The sequence below is a fragment of the Peromyscus maniculatus genome, chromosome 22, assembly GCF_049852395.1.
Source record: "Peromyscus maniculatus bairdii isolate BWxNUB_F1_BW_parent chromosome 22, HU_Pman_BW_mat_3.1, whole genome shotgun sequence".
Lineage (NCBI taxonomy): Eukaryota > Metazoa > Chordata > Mammalia > Rodentia > Cricetidae > Peromyscus > Peromyscus maniculatus.
Window position 1 is genome coordinate 2,694,688 of NC_134873.1, and position 17,541 is coordinate 2,712,228.

The window sequence follows — 17,541 nt, forward strand, 5'->3', positions numbered from 1 at the left end:
AAACGACCCAGGATGGTGGAGGTCAGAGGACAACCTGCAGGAGTGGGTTCTCTTTCTACCATGTGGGTTCTGGGGACTGAACTGACATCCTCAGGTTTGGGGGCAATCTCCTTTGTCCACTGAACCCTCTCGCTGGCCCCAGCACAGCTTTTCCTGGGAAGGTGGCTGTAGTGGTTTGGGTGAGAAACGTCCTCGTGGGCTCAGGTACCCAGCCAGTGCTACTCAAGGAGAGGATGGCCTTTAGCAGGTCCAGCCTGAGGTGGGGGTGGGGGGCTTGCTCTCTCTGTTTTCCTAGTGTGTGATGAATGTCACCGGCCACCCCCACCATGATGGATTCTAACCCTCTGGAACTATAAGACAAATGAAATAAACTTTCGGCCATAAATTGCTTTTGGTCACCGCATTTATCACAGCAACAGACAAGTCAGGATAGTGTGGCACTTGAGTGGATCCTGGGAGGTGAAAGAGCCGTGCTGTTATTAGAGAAAAGCAGTCCCAGAGAGGACTAGACCGCGCAACGGTCCAGGGCGGGGGGGAGGGGGGGACACGGTATGCAAAGGCCCCGGACGGGGGACGCGGCCTGCAAAGGCCCAGGGACAGTATGGAGCCCAGCATGCTGGAGTATGGAGGAGGCCTGTGTGGCTGGAGCAGGGAGAGGGAGGAGCGCCATGCTGGGCGGGCAGGCCTGTGGGCTGCAGGAGCGGCTGCTGCCGGGTCACGGACCTGACGGTCAGAGCCAGGTGGGGACCGGATGGAGGTGACAAGTGATCGAAAGCACGGCTACTCCTCCAGGTCGGCAGAGCAGGTGCCTGTCATTCCGCCAGCGTCCAGCAGGTGTCGCCAGATGACGCCCGCCGTCCAGGCACAGCGGCGAGGAGATCCGGACGTCTGCGGCCCCAGCCATGCGGTCCGTCAGGGCTGGAGGGAGCGGCCCCGAGAACTGGCTGTGCTTCCAGAGGACGGGGGTTTGATCCCAGCACCCACACCTGGCCTCCCGTTCCAGGGGACCCAACGCCCCCTTCTGGTGTCTGAGGTCACAGACGCACAGGCCCCGAAGCGTCCATGCACACCAAAGAGATGTCAACATTTCCCCCACCCCTTTTGGTTTTTCCAGACAGGGTTTCTCTGTGCAGCCCTGGCTGACCTGGCTCTGTAGCCCAGGCTGGCCTCGAACTCACAGAGTCCGCCTGCCTCTGCCTCCCAAGTGCTGGGATTAAAGACTTGCGCTACCAGGCCCCGTTTTTGTTTCTTAAAGGAAAAATGTCGGACCGGCGAGAGAGCTCAGGAGGTAAAGGAGCTTGAAGCCAAGCCTGACCACCCGAGTCTGATCCTTGGAACCCGGGTGCTGGAAGGAGAGAAACGACTCTCACAAGGTGTCCCGGGACCTCCACACCTGCGTCCTGTCAAATGCAACCACACACAGTAAATACACAATGTAACTTTAAAATTTAAGAAAAAAGCCCATTCCGTTGGAAAGAAACAAAGAAAACGTTCCTGTTCATAGTTGATACCGTGTTTCCAGGAGGTACAGGAAACTGACCGGAGTTTGTCAGTTTGACAAAACAAAACCCCATAAAGTTTGAAACAGGGTCTCACTGTGTAGCACAGGCTGGCCCGGAAGTCACAGGATCCAGCTGCCAGAACCCCCAGAGGGCAACAGGGGGGCCACAAAGTATCAGAGTGAGGCTTTGGTCCCCACCTGTCCTGAGAGCCTGGTGTCTGGTTCCCAACGGGCCAGGCAGGGTCTGTCTCTCCGACTTCTGCAAGACCAGGCCGGTTCTGACGACCCCCATACCCCCCCATGCACCCCCAGAGCAAGTCTCAGGGTCTTCCGAGTCACCAGTGGGCGGGACTGCTCCCCCTGGCCTCGGTGACCTAGCCGGGCCCCTATCACACTTCCCATCTGCTGCAGTTTGAATCAACAGTCAACCGAAGTCAGCGTGGGGCAGGCGGGGGCCTGTCAACCGCCTGCCTGCCGACCTAGGGCGGTGGGGGGGGGGCTGTGTGTTCCGGGGATGTCGCACACCCTCTCTGAACCTCAGCGGCAAGTCAAGGAGCGCCCTGGCTGAGTGATCTGGGGGTGGGTGAGGTCAGACATATCTCAGGCAGATGGTCTAGAAGTTTTAGTTCCGGGAGTCGGGGACCAGCCCAGAGATTAGACCCAGTCTGTTCCTGTGGCCTGCACTCTGACCCTCTCCTGACCCCCTGTTTAGAGCCACACACACACCCAAGTCCTTCAACGTCTGCGCTTTACTTTTGTCTTAAAATTCGTCACCATCTGTGGCAGCCTGAAAGTTTTACTGTTTTGTTTGGTTTGGGTTTTAGGCGGGAAGTCAGAGGGCAATCTGCAGAATCGGTTCTCCCCTCCCACAGCATGAGCCCCAGGGATGACGCAGGTCAGGCTGGGGGCCATAAACTCCCCCACCCCCAATCTCACTGTCATCCCCAGGTTTACAAAAATGTTCTGTTTGGTCCCACATGGAGGAAAATGAAACTCTTCCAGGTGTACAGTAGATGAGCATCAGTCCCTCTCCCCGGTATACAGTAGATGCTCCATAGATGCGAGCATCAGTCCTTCTCCCCGGTATACAGTAGATGAGCATCAGTCCTTCTCCCCGGTATACAGTAGATGAGCATCAGTCCTTCTCCCCGGTATACAGTAGATGCTCCATAGATGCGAGCATCAGTCCTTCTCCCCGGTATACAGTAGATGCTCCATAGATGCGAGCATCAGTCCCTCTCCCCGGGACCCAAGGGGCCAGGCACGAGCTACCCTGTCTCCCTCTCGGTCCTGGGGCAAGCCCTGCCTTTACGCCGTGCCTCAGTTTCCTCAATTACCAAGTCGGTGTGTGTGCCGGGCCGGGCAGACGCGGAAGCGCAGACTTCCCCCTGTCTCAGAGGTTCCGAAATCAGCCCTGAGCAACAGCTGTGCCCACTGGCAGCTTCCTACTTGGCCCAGGGGAGGGGGCCAGCTGGGGCCAGCAGCGTCAGAGCCCCGGGGGCGAGGCCACCCTCCTTGGGAAGGAGGAAGGAGGCCCGGGCTCTGCGGGCGGCGGCCACCCCTCCCTCCGCATCCGCCGGAGCCTCTGCCACCGACCTGTCGGGCGGGCAGGGCCAGGTCTGGGCAGGTTGGAGGGGGCGGGAGCCGGCACCCAGATCCCCGCCCTGCTCCCAGCACCCAGGCCTCTCACGGGCCTTGCCTGGGCTCCCGCAGGCCCGAGGCAGGGACATCGGGGGGGCCCTGGAGTGACCCCCACATCCACTCTGCGGCTGTGCAGGCCGAGGGGCGATGTCACCTGGTGGCCTGTGAGGCGCCCGCCATGGCCCGGTCCCTGACCCGGGGCTGCTGCCCCTGGTGTCTGACGGACGAGGAGAAGACGGCGGCCAGAATCGACCAGGAGATCAACAAGATTTTGTTGGAACAGAAGAAACAGGAGCGCGGGGAACTGAAACTCCTGCTGCTGGGTGAGTGTGGGCGGCCTAGGGGACCAGACAGAGTGACCGCCGGGAAGGCACAGCCACAGCCGGCAGGCTCGCTCGCTCGCTCGCTAGCAGACCCGTTTTCCGGATGGGAAGAGCAAGGAGTCAAGGTTGAGCCGGCATCCGGCTGCCGGGAGGTGGCCCGGGCGGCGGCGGGCGCTGCCCCCCGCGTGTGTCACGGGAAGGGAATGGGGTGAGAGCTGCTGCCCAGCCTGGCCCAGGGAGGGGCCGAGGCTCTTCTCCAGCTGCCTGAGCCAGGGATCCAAGCCGCCTGTCATCGGGTCATGGCCACCAAGGACTGGGTTCTGGGCTTATGTACATCAGTGGACTGACTGGGTCAGTCAGTCAGTCAGTCACTCACTCACTCACTCACTCATTCATTCATCAACACTGAATTCTTAAACCGTCCAAACCACTTTGTGCTTACCATCCTAGTACTCAGGACGCTGAGGCAGGAGGATTGTGAATTAGAGGCCAGCCTGGGCCAAGTGAGACGCTGCCTCAGAAGTCAATAAAAGGGGGGAGGGGCAGAGCAGGGCCTGCGGCTCAGCTGGCAGCACAATCCCCAAGCACTGGGGGACCCCGGGTTCCATCCCAGGGTTCCATCCCAGGGCCATATGAGCCAGACATGGGACGTGCACTTCTGTCGCCCACCCAGCACTCGGGAGGTGGAGGCAGGAGGACCAGGAGTTCCACGTCATCCTGAGCTACAGAAGGAGTTTGAGGCTAGCCTGGGCTACATGACACCCTGTTTTGAAAAATAAAAAGCCAGGCATGGTAGTACACAAATGTAATCCTAGCACTTGGTTGACTGAAAAGTCAAGATAGCCATTGAGTTCAAAGCCACCCTGAGCTACATATTGAGACCTAGTCTAAATAATAATAATAATAATAATAATAATAATAATAATAATAATATATCATCATCACCAAAGAAAATAAAAGTTAGTGCTCAGTAAGTGCCATTTAATTTCTGTTTCTGAAAGGGAGTTTTCCTTTCCCTTTAATAATCCGGGTATGGCACAGAGCCACATCCACCCAGCCTCACGCCTCAGACGGGAGCCTCTACAGCTCTCCCTCACAATGCTCCACTCAGGCGTCAGCTTCCTGGCTCCACACAGAGAACTGCCTTTTGCTCTCGGCTTAGACCACTCAGCCATCCTGGCACCCTACCTCATCTTGAAATGTTTGGTCACTTTGATAAAGAACCCATCTGGCCCCGGAAGGCTTTGAATGAAGGATTCAGTTTCTCGAGGGAGGTGAGATAGCTCAGAGGGAGGGGGGCCTGCTGCCTGCGACCTGAGTTCAAAGTCTGGACAGAGATGGAAGGGGAAAAGAGACTCCCCCATCCACGACACAACTCTCCCCATGATACAATTGAAACATCATAGGAGTGTATTCTGTGTCCTGAGAGTACTTCTCGGGGTGAAGATCCACCTAGAATCCACTACTGGGGGGCTGGGGCGTGGTCAGGGTGGAGCCCCTCCTGGAATCCCAGTGAGGGGCTGGGGTGGGTCCTTTTGGGGAGCACTTCACTAGTGCCTGTGAGGCCTTGGATTCATGCCTCCAGTACTGGAAAGAGAAATGGAGCGCATTTAAAAATACCACATTGCCTGATTTCCTCTTCCTGAGTCAGGGTTTGCACTGTCGTTGACTGAATCTGCTTCATACTGGTCTTTTCTCTTTCTCCCTTGATTCATCAAGCCTGTGACTTGTCACTTCAGCAGTATTTCTGGGATGTCTCATCATCACTGGCTCCACCACAGGGCCTTTACACTAGCTTCATCGAAGTTCATCTGTGCCCTGGACATTGAGTGGCCGGGCTCTTTACTCCACGAGAGTCTGAACCCAAGGCTCACTCTTGGGACAACAGCATTGCCTGGCTCTGCAGGCTTCTCAGACAGCCCTGTCATTCCCCTTCCTCCTTTTCATTCAGATCTGTATTCAAAGTCCTCTACTTGCTTAACTGATTGTGTCTCTAATTACAGAGTAGATAACAAAAGGGCGGGGACTGAGTCTGTCTTCTTCAGTCCTGCATTCCCAGCACACAGCACGATGAGACCATATACAGGTGGAGCTCAATAAACACACAGTGAAGGATGGGTGGGCGGGTGGATGGATGGATGAGCAGATGGATGGATGGGTGGATGGACGAGTAAGTGGTGGATGCATGGATAGATGGGGGGATGGATGGATGGGTCAGTGGGTGGGTGGGTGGGTGGATAGATGCATGGGTGAGTGGATGGATGAGTAGATGGATTGGTAAATGGATGGATGGGTGAATGAGTTGATGGATGGATGGATGGATGGATGGATGGATGGATAGATGAATGAGTGGATGGATGAATGGATGGGTGGATGGGTGAATGAGTTGATGAATGGGTGGATGAGTGGGTGAATGTATGGATAGATGGATGGATGGATGGATGGATGGATGGATGGATGGATGGGTAGATGAATGGATGGATGGGTGAATGAGTTGATGGATGGATGGATGGGTGGGTAGATGGATGGATGGGTGAATGGATGGATCGATGGGTGAATGAGTTGATGGATGGATGGATGGATGGATGGATGGATGGATAGATGAATGAGTGGATGGATGAATGGATGGATAGATGAATGAGTGGATGGATGAATGGATGGATGGATGGGTGGGTGGGTAGATGGATGGATGGATGGGTGAATGAGTTGATGGATGGGTGAATGAGTTGATGGATGGATGGGTGAATGAGTTGGATGGATGGTGGATGGGTGAATGAGTTGATGGATGGATGGATGAGTTGATGGGTGGGTGGATGGATGGATGGATGGGTGGATGAATGAATGAATGGATGGAAAGTTGGATGGATGGATGGATGGATGGATGGATGGATGGATGGATGGATGGATGGATGCATGGGTGGATGGGTGAGTAGGTGGATGGGTGAATGGGTTGATGGATAGAAGAGTGGATAGGTGGATGAATGGATGGGTGGGTGGATGGATGGATGAGTGAATGGATGGATGTGTGAATGGGTGGATGGTTAGATGGGTGGGTGGATGGATGGGTGAATAAGTTGATGGATGGGTGGGTAGATGGATGAATGGGCAGGTGGATGGATGAGTTAATGGATCATGGGTGAATGGATGGATGGGCACATGGATGAGTGGATGGATGGATGGATGGATGGATGGATGGATGGATGGATGGATGGATGAGTCCATTTTCAAGATAGAATATCCCTAGTCCTCCCCAGCCTTTTCCTGCCTGTCTGTTTAGGGCACATTGCCAACACTGTTCAGGTCTTTGCCTGCCCTGTCATCCTTTGTCCAGGGGCAGGTAAACCTAGTGGTCAGTGTGTCTCCTGAGCACTGACATGGTTTCAGGGATTTGTGCTGCAGACCTTGTCCATTCCATTTACTTGGTGGCTGCTTCTCAGTCCCTTTTTGAAAACAGGAATCGAATCAAAAAAACATGTTATTTCTTTCCTGGAGTTGGCAGGGATTTTGAGGAAGCTGCCTGGGGAAGGAGAGGGCCATGTCTGTGCCAAGCATGAAGCAGTTAGCATGTGACCAAGAGAAAGCCCAGAGTGGTGAAGCAAGTTTTCTGAAACCACGCAGCCGATGGTCTCATAGTCTGGTGTTGCTCACGTGCTGCTGTCAAGGACTGAAGAGCCCCAGTGACAAACGACAACTAAGGAAACTGAGGCATGGGGAGGTGCCAGTATTTATCTGGGGTCTACAGCTAATCTGAGCCATTTCCTAGGGTGGGAGTGAGATGCTGGGTCCTCCTGCCACCCAAGTTCGGCAGGACGACCCCCACATTGCTGTCCCCAGCCTAGTTCCACTTCCTCCTGCCGTCTCCAGAAGGAAGCAGATACTTCCTATCTGGGTCAGGCAGCCTGGCCAGGCGGAGAGAGCTGTTACAGCCACAACCCACTATGGAGGTCTCTGGGAAGGGAAGAGCGCCCGCAATTGTGCCCCAGAGCTGCATCTGCCTCCTTGTGCTTCAGAGCTTCAACAGTGATGTGTCACGGGATGTTCCTGAGCCCTGGTGTGGGGGAGTCACGGCTGCTTCCATCTCACGTGTGGGGGCCACAGTCCACACCTGCTTCCATTGCTCATCCCTTGCTTCGTGCAGCTGTGGGGCTGCATCTGTCCCTGGACCCAGAGCCTCACGGGTTCCCTAGGCGCCAGCCAGCAGCCCTAGGATCCCCCTGTCTGTGCCTTCCAAGCACTGGGGATTCAGTTTTAGGTACTCAGGACTGGATAGCAAATGATTCACCAAGAGACGCCCCAGCCCTACTATTGTGATTACTGCGGCCACTGGGTCACTCTGGCTGACCTGCAACTACATCAAACCCCCTAAATTTGAATCTAACTGTAAGACTGCTGGGAGTAAGGGCGTGTCCCACAGAGTTGGCCCTGTTGTATTGTTTTAACTGACTCCCCCCCCCCCCCCCCCCCCCCCGTCTTTAACAAAATTTATTTTCATCGAGGTAAAATTCACATAGTCACAGAGCATGCAGCCTGTCATTGTAACCTGATCATGCCCGTAGCATGTGCTCATGTGTTCTGAGACACGGACTTCAGTCTTCGGTTTTATTTTTTTTATTAATTATTTTCTTTTTTTGTTTGTTTGTTTTGTTTTTTGAGACAGGGTTTCTCTGTGTAGCTTTGCGCCTGTCCTGGATCTGGCTTTGTAGACCAGGCTGGCCTTGAACTCACAGAGATCCGCCTGCCCCTGCCTACCCAGTGCTGGGATTAAAGGTGTGCACCAACACCGCCCAGCTAATTAATTATTTTCATTTGACATCCAGACCACAATTTCCCCTCCCTCCCTCCTCCCCTCTGCTCCGCTCCACCCCTCCCCACTCACTCCTGTTTCTGTCAGAAAGGCAGGCCACCCTTGGGTGTCAACAAAGCATGGCCTATCAAACTGAGATGGGACTAAGCTCCTCCTCCTGTATTAAGGCTGGCTGAGGCACCCTAGTTTGGGGAATAGGTTCCCCCAAAAAAGGTTTTTTTGTGTGTGTTTATTTTGATGTTTGTTTGTTTTGTTTTTAGTGTCTGGGTGTCTATCTGCACATCTGTCTGTGCATCATTGTGTGGTCAGCACCTGAGGGGGCCATAAATCAGAGTCAGAAGCCCTGGAACTGGAGTTACAGGGTTGTAACCATGTGGGTGCTGGGATTGAACCCAGGTCCTCTGCAGGAGTAGTCAGTGCTCTAACCGCTGAGCCGTCTCTCTACCCCCCTCACCCCACTTTAGTTTTATTTGTCATGTTGCCCAGGAGGACTTCAAAGTACCAGGCCTCCTGTGCCTGGAGTGGGGGTGACCACCATCTGCCCCTGTGGGGGGATATTATCACTGGGGCTCAGCGGTTAGCGCACCGGCTTCTCCTGCAGAGGACCTGGGTTCGGTTCCCAGCCCCCACACGGGGCTCACAACCGCCTGTGACTCCAGTTCTAGGGACCCGATGCCCCCTTCTGGCCTCTGCGAGTACTGCATGCACAAGGCTCACAGACACATGCAGGCAAACACACACACACACACACACACACACACACACACAGAAAATAAAATGAAAAAACAAATTAATAGCAAAATTTAAAAACTCAGGTCATTGAACTACAATACAGTGTGTGTGTGGCGGGGCGGGGGGGGGGCGTAACTATTCTCTGCCCTTCGGATAGTAGGATGTGAGCATTTGGGGGTGACTAGGAAGTCACAGGTCATGTCTCCTGCCCTGTGGTCCCACCCCATAGCATCCCTGGAAATCTCATGGGCAACAGTGGTGGATGCTGACACCACATGGCCGGTTCTGCTAATGGGTTCCACAGGGCCCTGGTTCACGGCCTGGTCCGTCCTCTGGTTCTGTGACCCTGGGCTGTCGCTATCACCTCTCTGATTCTGTGTGTCTCTTTGGAAATGGTGTAAATGCTAGTAATCTGCAGGCATGCAGTCTCTCAGCCGGGATCTCAGGAGACGGTGACAGAGGGAGCGCATATTATCATCATCACTGTTCAAGCCGGATACAGGGACACGGGTGCATTATAACACAGGAGTCATCGCGACCCGTGGCACACGCTTGTGACCCAGACTTCTTGAAATGCTGAGCAACATTTGTGAGGTCCAGTGTAGGAACTTAGTGAGACTCTGAAAAATAAACAAGGCTAGGGGCGAATCATGGGTGGAGCCCCGCCTAGAATCCCCAGTGAGGGGCTAGGGGCGTGGTCAGGGTGGAGCCCCGCCCAGAATCCCCAGTGAGGGGCTGGGGGCGTGGTCAGGGTGGAGCCCCGCCTAGAATCCCCAGTGAGGGGCTGGGGCGTGGTCAGGGTGGAGCCCCGCCTAGAATCCCCAGTGAGGGGCTGGGGGCGTGGTCAGGGTGGAGCCCCACCTAGAATCCCCAGTGAGGGGCTGGGGGCGTGGTCAGGGGTGGGACCTTTGCCTAGTGTGCAGGAGGCTGAGTTCAAACCCTCACTAAGGGGACCCCCTCCAGAATCCAGGCTTTGTTCCAGGCAGCTGACACACAACTTCCTCTATCCCTCACGGCACTGTCCCTGTCCTCCCGCAAACATCATTAATAAGAGACTTTCTTGACTCCTCGGTCTCATAGACTGAACACCTTGGGAAACTGAGTCTCAGAGAAGGGCCATGCCTCTGCCTGACCCGTCCACATGATCCTCAGATTTGCAGACAGTGGCGCTGGCCCCCTCTCCCTCCACTGAGTCTCCTGCCCTTAGCAGGTCTGCAGAGCCCCAGTCACTCCGCCCCCCCCGCCCTTTTTCTTCTTAGCCAGTATTCATGTAGCCCAGGCTGGCCTTAAATTCACTATGTAGCTGAAGATGGCCCTGAACTCTAACCTCCTGTCCCCATCTACAGTGCTGGAATGCCAGGTGTGGACCTCCATGCCAGGTTTGTGTGGTGTTGGGGATCCCCCCCACCAGCCACACGCACGGCAGGTGAGCCCCGGACCGCTGGTGCCAGTTCTTGTTCCTTTTTCTGTTCTAGTAACTTTTCCCACTTCCTCCTGCGTGAGCCCCGACCCCCATCCTGGGGAGTCTCATGCATTGGTCCCACTTCCCTTCCTTGGAAAGGCTGTGTGCAGTGACCCAGGGGATGGACAGGTGACCAGCTGGCGCCAACCTCTTGGTTCCTGGTCCCCCGGCGGGTTTTTCACTTTGGTCCATTTTGTAGCTGAGAAGGTGGGCACAGCCTCAGGGCAGGGTGTGCTCATAGGGTCACGGAGAGACAGCAGCAAGGTGAGGTCTGTGTCCCGGCCCTGGCCCCCAAAGGGGAGATTTTAATTCAGTCATTATGGACCAATCACTAGAGCCATGGCTTCCCCTGTGAATTCCCTGGCCCGATTGCTTGGCCGTGTGTCTTCTGTTCTATTCACTCACTGAAGTTTGTCTTTCTTCTGGACGTGGTGGTGCATACCTGTCACCCTGGCACTTGGGAAGCTGAGGCAGGAGGCCTGGCTCCAGAATTCATGCACACACACTCCCCCCACACACAGACACCACACACACACACACACACACACACACACACACACACACACACACAGAGTGCAGGTACTGGAGACATGACTCAGCTCTTGCAGAAGACCCAGATTCAAGTCCCAGCACTCACTTGGTGGCTCACAGCTGTCTGCAACTCCAATCCCAGGGGCTCTGATGCCCTCTGGGAACAGCACAAGCATTGCACACACTTGGTGCACACAGACACACACGCAGGTAACACACTCATACACATAAAATAAAATAAAGAAATCTGAAAGAACTGTTCTAAGCCAAAGTGGTGGTGGCATGCCTTTGATCCCAGTGCTCGGGAAGCTGAGGCAGGCAGATCTCTGTGAGTTCGAGGCCAGCCTGGTCTACAGAGTGAGTTCCAGGACAACCAGGACTATACAAGAGAAACCCTGTCTTGAAAAAACCAAAACCAACCAAATAGAAATTAATTGTTCTAAAATGTCACTCTTCTTGAAATGGGTGTAGCAAAAGCAGAATATTATAAACACAGTTGAGTGGTTCCAAAGCCTCTCCCCACCCCCCATGGCAGGATGGTTTATGGTTATGAAGTCTGGTTCTTATCCCTGCCCTTTTGGCACAAAAGCAAATCCTTGGGCCAGGTTTCGATAAAACTTTATTGGTAGCCAGGAGCGCGCTCAACTGTGGCTTCTGCCCCGCCCTAGTGAGTCACTGCATTCCACCCAGCCCCAACAATGCTATGAACAGGGAGGTATGACTCGGTTTCCATGTGACATCCCCCCCCCCCCCCGTGTCATACTGATGTTTTTCTGTATTTTACTTGGGTTTCTGTGTATTTGTGTGGCAGAGGTCAGAGGCCAATGACAAATGCTTTTCTCTTTTCTCTCTCTCTCCTTCCTTCCTTCCTTCCTTCCTTCCTTCCTTCCTTCCTTCCTTCCTTTCTTTCTTTCTTTCTTTCTTTCTTTCTTTCTTTCTTTCTTTGAGACAAGCTCTCTCTGTGTAGACCAGGCTGGCCTCAAATTCAGAGGTCCGCCTGCCTCTGTCTCCTGGGTGCAGGGATTAAATGCCTGCTCCATACCTAGCTCAATCTTTCTTAAGAAATAAAATTAAAAAAACCCAAGGATCAGAACTAAGGAATCACATGACAGACGCACATTTGCTGGCTCTGAAATGCGGGCAGCCGGTTGCTCCCTGCTCTGGGCCCCAGTTTCCCGACCACCACCTACCTCGTCCAACCCCGTGTCTCTGTAACCCTCACCACTGGTGGGCACCCTGCTGTTCTCATCACTGTGCACATGGAGACAGGCTCAGCTCATTGGTGCCACTGGCCCAGGGTCACAGAGCATGAGCCAGGGTGTGGTGACATCATATCCCATGAGGCATGGCTGGGTACTTTCACATTAACCTGACACACGCTGGAGTCATCAGAAGAAGGAGCCTCCCTGAGGAAACGCCTCCATGAGATCCACGGTAAGGCTTTCTCTCAGTCAGTGATCAATGGGGGAGGGCCCAGGCGGGGCCACCCCTGGGCTGTGGTCCTGGGTTCCGTAAGAAAGCAGGCTGAGACATGGGAACAAGCAGTCAGCAGCTCCCTCCATGGCCTCTGCATCAGCTCCTGCTCCGGGGTCCTGCCCTGCTTGAGTTCCTGTCCTGACTCCTTCAGTGACGAACAGTGATGTGGAAGTGTGAGCCGGATAAACCCTTGCCTCCCCGACTGTTTTTTTTTTTTTCTTTTTCTGATTTGTTTTTATTTGTTTGTTTGGTTTGGGTTTTGGTTTTTCTAGACAGAGTTTCTCTGTATAGCCCAGGCTGTTCTGGAGCTCGAGCTGTAGACCAGGCTGGCCTCGAACTCACAGAGATCCGCCTGCCTCTGCCTCCTGAGTGCTGGGATTTAAAGGCGTGCGCCGCCACTGCCGGGCCCCAACTTGATTTTTGGTCATGGTGTCTCTCACAGCAATGGGAACCCTGACTAGGACAGGGACCCACGGTGCTTCATACTGATCAGGTCACCTAGGAGACAAGCCCCACCCACAACTGTAAGGACTATTCTGGATGAGGTCAGCCTCTGGCCACACATGCTGGGGGTTGTGCAGATGAGGGTAACTGAGGGTGAAGACCCCACGGACGGGGGGTGTGAACAGCCGCTTCCGCTCCTGCCACCGTGGAGGCTTTGCCCGGGACTGAGGGCCACACAGTTCTCCCCTGTCACAGGATTGTGAGGCGGAACTAAGACGCCGGTCCACACTGAGTAGTTCAGGGCTCTGTGAGTACCGTGTGGGCACCATGGACTCTGTGAGGGCATCGTGGGCTCTGTGTGAGCTCCGCAGGCTCCATGTGGGCGTCATGGACTCCACGTGGGCTCCTGGTGGGTGCCGTGGGCTCCGTGTGGGCTCCGTGGGCTACACGTAGGCGCTGTGGGCTCAGTGTGGGCACCTCGTGGTCTCCATGGGTACGGTGGATGCTATGTGGGTGCCATGGGCTCTGTAGGCACTGTGGGCTCCTTGACGTCCTGAGGGCAGCCTCAGCGCCTACCTCTGAGCACGCTGTTTGTCCCCAGGACCCGGTGAGAGCGGGAAGAGCACATTCATCAAGCAGATGCGCATCATCCATGGCGCCGGCTACTCGGAGGACGACCGCAGGGCCTTCCGGCCGCTCGTCTACCAGAACATCTTCGTCTCCATGCAGGCCATGATCGATGCCATGGAGCGGCTGCAGATCCCCTACAGCAGGCCTGACAGCAAGGTGGGCACAAAGACCCGAGTTGTGTGATGTTTTCAGAGGCAATGAAAAGCATTTCCCAGCCTGGCATCCTAGGAACATCCAAAGGAGAGCTTGCTCAAGTCCGCCTTGACCTTGGTGCTGGAAACGAGTTACTAGGGCAGTTGATTTCCCTATTTTTTTTTTTTTTTTTTTTTTTTTGGTTTTTTCGAGACAGGGTTTCTCTGTGTAGCTTTGTGCCTTTCCTGGAACTCACTTGGTAGCCCAGGCTGGCCTCGAACTCACAGAGATCCACCTGCCTCTGCCTCCCGAGTGCTGGGATTAAAGGCACGCGCCACCACCGCCCGGCCCCTATTTTTTTTTAATATTTATTTTATTTTTAATTATGTGTCTGTATACGTGAGTGCAGTTCTCCCGCAGAGGCCAGAAGAGGATGCTGGCTTCCTGGGTTGGCGTTATAGTTGTGAACTGATCAACGTGTTAGGAACCACGGAGTTGTTGCAGCTCCAGACCTGAAGTCGATCTATTTATTGTCTGGTGTAGTATGGCTGGGCACATCGTGGCCTCTGTCAGCCACACCCCCCATTTTTAAAAAAGATTTATTTATTTATTACGTATACAGTGCTCTATCTGCATGTACACCTGCAGAAGAGGGCACCAGATCTCATCACAGATGGTTGTGAGCCACCATGTGGTTGCTGGGAATTGAACTCAGGACCTCTGGAAGAACAAGCAGTGCTCTTAACTGCTGAGCCATCTCTCCAGCCCCACACCCCCATTTTTATTGATTTTTTGTTTTTGTTTTTTTGAGACAGTGTTTCTCTGTGTAGTTTTGGTGCCTGTCCTGGAACTCACTCTGTAGCTCAGGCTGGCCTCGAACTCACAGAGATCCGCCTGCCTCTGCCTCCCAAGGGCTGGGATTAAAGGCGTGCACCATTATGCCCGGTTCTGTTGTTTTTAATGAGTGTATGTGCAGGCATCACTGGAGACCAGAGGCACTGAGGTCACTGGCACATGCTGCCATGCCTGGCCTTCTCCACTGCTTGTGTGGGCCAGTGTCCAAAGGGATGCTGGGCCAGTTAGGCTGGGTCAGACTGGCACAAGGACGGAAGAAAGTGGGAGAGGGAGTGTGTTTCAGGGATGGGTTTGGGGCCGGCAGCTACCACAGGCTGCCCGAACCTCTCTGCTGCCCCTCCACAGAAGCACGCCAGCCTGGTGATGACCCAGGACCCCTATAAAGTGACCGCGTTTGGGAAGCCATATGCAGCGGCCATGCAGTACCTGTGGCGTGACGCGGGCATCCGCGCCTGCTACGAGCGCAGGCGTGAATTCCACCTGCTGGACTCCGCAGTGTAGTGAGTCCGGGTTTGTGAGGAGCGGATGGGTCATGGGGTCGGAGCGCTGGGAATGGCCGTGGGGGCGTGGCATGGGGCGTGGTCACAGAAGGAACGGGCCAGGAGGGGAGCAGGTCTGCAAGGGGAGTGGCCAGGGCTGGGGCGGAGTCTCGGAATGTGTAGCTGGAGAGGGAAGGGGCCAGGGTGAGAGGGGCCACGGAGGACAGGGACTAGAGAGAGGCTGAGTGGCTGAGTGGCTCCGCCCAGCACTCTGAACTCTCCCAGGAGTGGATGGCCCAGATGTGTGACCCCCAAGTCAGGTCAGAGTCCTTCCAGGGCCTTAAACAACACGAGACATCCAAGGTGCTGTTGGAGGGAACACTGGCCCAGAGCTCTTGGGTCTCTGTCCCAGCCGGGTCCTTGCTTTGGCCTGAAGCCGGACCTGGCCTCACTGGTCCCCTCCACAGCTACCTGTCACACCTGGAACGCATCTCCGAGGAGGGCTACATCCCTACAGCACAGGACGTGCTGCGCAGTCGCATGCCCACCACAGGCATCAATGAATACTGCTTCTCCGTGCAGAAAACTAAGCTTCGGTGAGCACCCAGCAGATTCCTGGACTGGGGTGGGGGGTAGGAGATTCCTTGTGTAGGAGGAACAAAGGAGCTGAATCCTTGAGGGAGGGAGGGAAGAAGGAAGGGATGGATGGACGGATGGATGGATGGATGGATGGATAAATGGATGGGTGGGTGGGTGGATAGGTGTATGGATAGTTGGATGGGTGGATGTGTGGATGGATAGATGGAAGGATCTGTGGGAGGGTGGGTAGATGGATGGATGAATAGATGAATGGGTGGATGATTGGGTGGGTAGATGGATGGGTAGATGCAAGGATGAATGTAACGGTGGGTGGGTGGGTAGATAGATGGGTGAGTGGACCGATGGGTAGGTAAATGGATTGGTGGGTGGGTAGGTGATTGGGTGGATGGATGAGTGGGTGGGTGGATGGCTGCATGAATGGATGGGTAAATGGATGGATCGGTGGATAAATGGTTGCATGGATGGATGAGTGAATGGATGGATAAAAGGATGGATGGATGGGTGGGAGATGGATGAGTGGATGGATGGAGGGTGGATCCATGGATAGATGGGTAGATGGATGGGTGGATGGATGGATACATGGATGGATGGATAGGTGGGTGGATGGATGGTTGCATGGATGGATGGGTGAATGAATAAATAAATGGATGAATGGATGGTTGAGAGGATGGATGGATGGATGGGTGGATAGATGGATGGATTGTTGGTTGGGTTGATGAGTGGTTGGATGGGTGGATAGAGGAAAGGATGGATGGGTGGATGGATGGATGGATGTGTGGGTGATTGAATGGATGGATGAATGGGTGGGTGGATGGATGTGTGGATGGATGGATGAATGGATGGATGGGTGATGGATGAGTGGATAATGGATAAATGGATGGGTAGAGGGATGAGTGGATAGATGGATGGATGGGTGGAAGGGTGGATTGATGGGTGGATGGGGGAATGCTTGCAGATAGATGGTTGGATGGGTGGGTGGGTGAATGGGTGGATTGTTGGATGGATGGATGAATGCATGGATGGGTGGATGAATTGATGGATGGATGGATGAGTGGATTAATGGATGGGTGGGTGGGTGAGTGGATGGATGGATGGATGGATGTGTGGATGGATGAATGGGTAAATGGATGGATGGATGAATGTATGAATGGGTGGATGGATGGATAGGTAAATGGATGAATGCATGGGTGGGTACATTAATGGATGGATCAATGGATGAATAGATATGTGAGTGGATGGATGGATGAGTGGAGGAATGGATGCATTTGTGGATAGATGGATGTGTAGATAGATAAGTAGATGGTTGGTTGGGTGAATGAGTGGTTGGATAGTTAGATGGAAGCATGGATGCATGGATGGATGGATGCGTGGTTGATGGATGAATGGATTAGTGGGTGGATCCATGGATATATGGCTGGAAAGGTGGATGCATGGATATTGATGTAACCAACAGTCTTATTAAATAAGAAACACAGAAACAATGTAAAAGAGAAAGCCAAGAGGTCAGAGCTCAGAGCTAAAATCTCACCCTTCCGCCTGCGGTGTCCCAGCTTCCCGAAAGAGAGCTATATCCTGTCTCTTCGTTTCTTTTATAGTATGCTGTTCTGCCTTCTCATTGGTTGTAAACCCAAACACATGACTGCCTCGTCACTGTCTGAATGTACAGCCCCCTAGGTCTTAAAGGCATATGTCTCCAATGCTGGCTGTATCCCTGAACACACAGAGATCTATGGGATTAAAGGCGTGTGCCACCACCGCCACACTCTTGCTATGGCTCTAATAGCTCTGACCCCCGGGCAACTTTATTTATTAACATACAATCAAAATCACATTTCAGTACAATTAGAATACCACCACACATGGATGCATGGATGAATGGATGGATGACTAGAAGGATGGATGAGTGAATGGACATGTGGGTGGATGGATGG

The 17,541-nt window shown here is 54.1% G+C and overlaps 1 protein-coding gene across 2 annotated transcripts in view; it reads left to right on the forward strand.

The window, feature by feature from the left end:
• The first annotated feature begins 2,983 nt into the window (after nt 1-2,983).
• The window catches only part of Gna15 (G protein subunit alpha 15), a 28,645-nt gene continuing 14,087 nt past the window's right edge, over nt 2,984-17,541 (forward strand). The window contains exons 1-4 of one of the 2 annotated variants that reach the window (XM_006978119.4): nt 2,984-3,465; nt 13,516-13,700; nt 14,877-15,031; nt 15,478-15,606. In XM_006978119.4, coding sequence (XP_006978181.1) covers nt 3,321-3,465; nt 13,516-13,700; nt 14,877-15,031; nt 15,478-15,606 — 614 coding nt within the window. In that variant the 5' untranslated portion in view covers nt 2,984-3,320. Of the gene's footprint in view, nt 3,466-4,487; nt 4,740-13,515; nt 13,701-14,876; nt 15,032-15,477; nt 15,607-17,541 lie in introns of those variants that run through there. The other variant, XM_076559454.1, reaches the window with a different exon arrangement.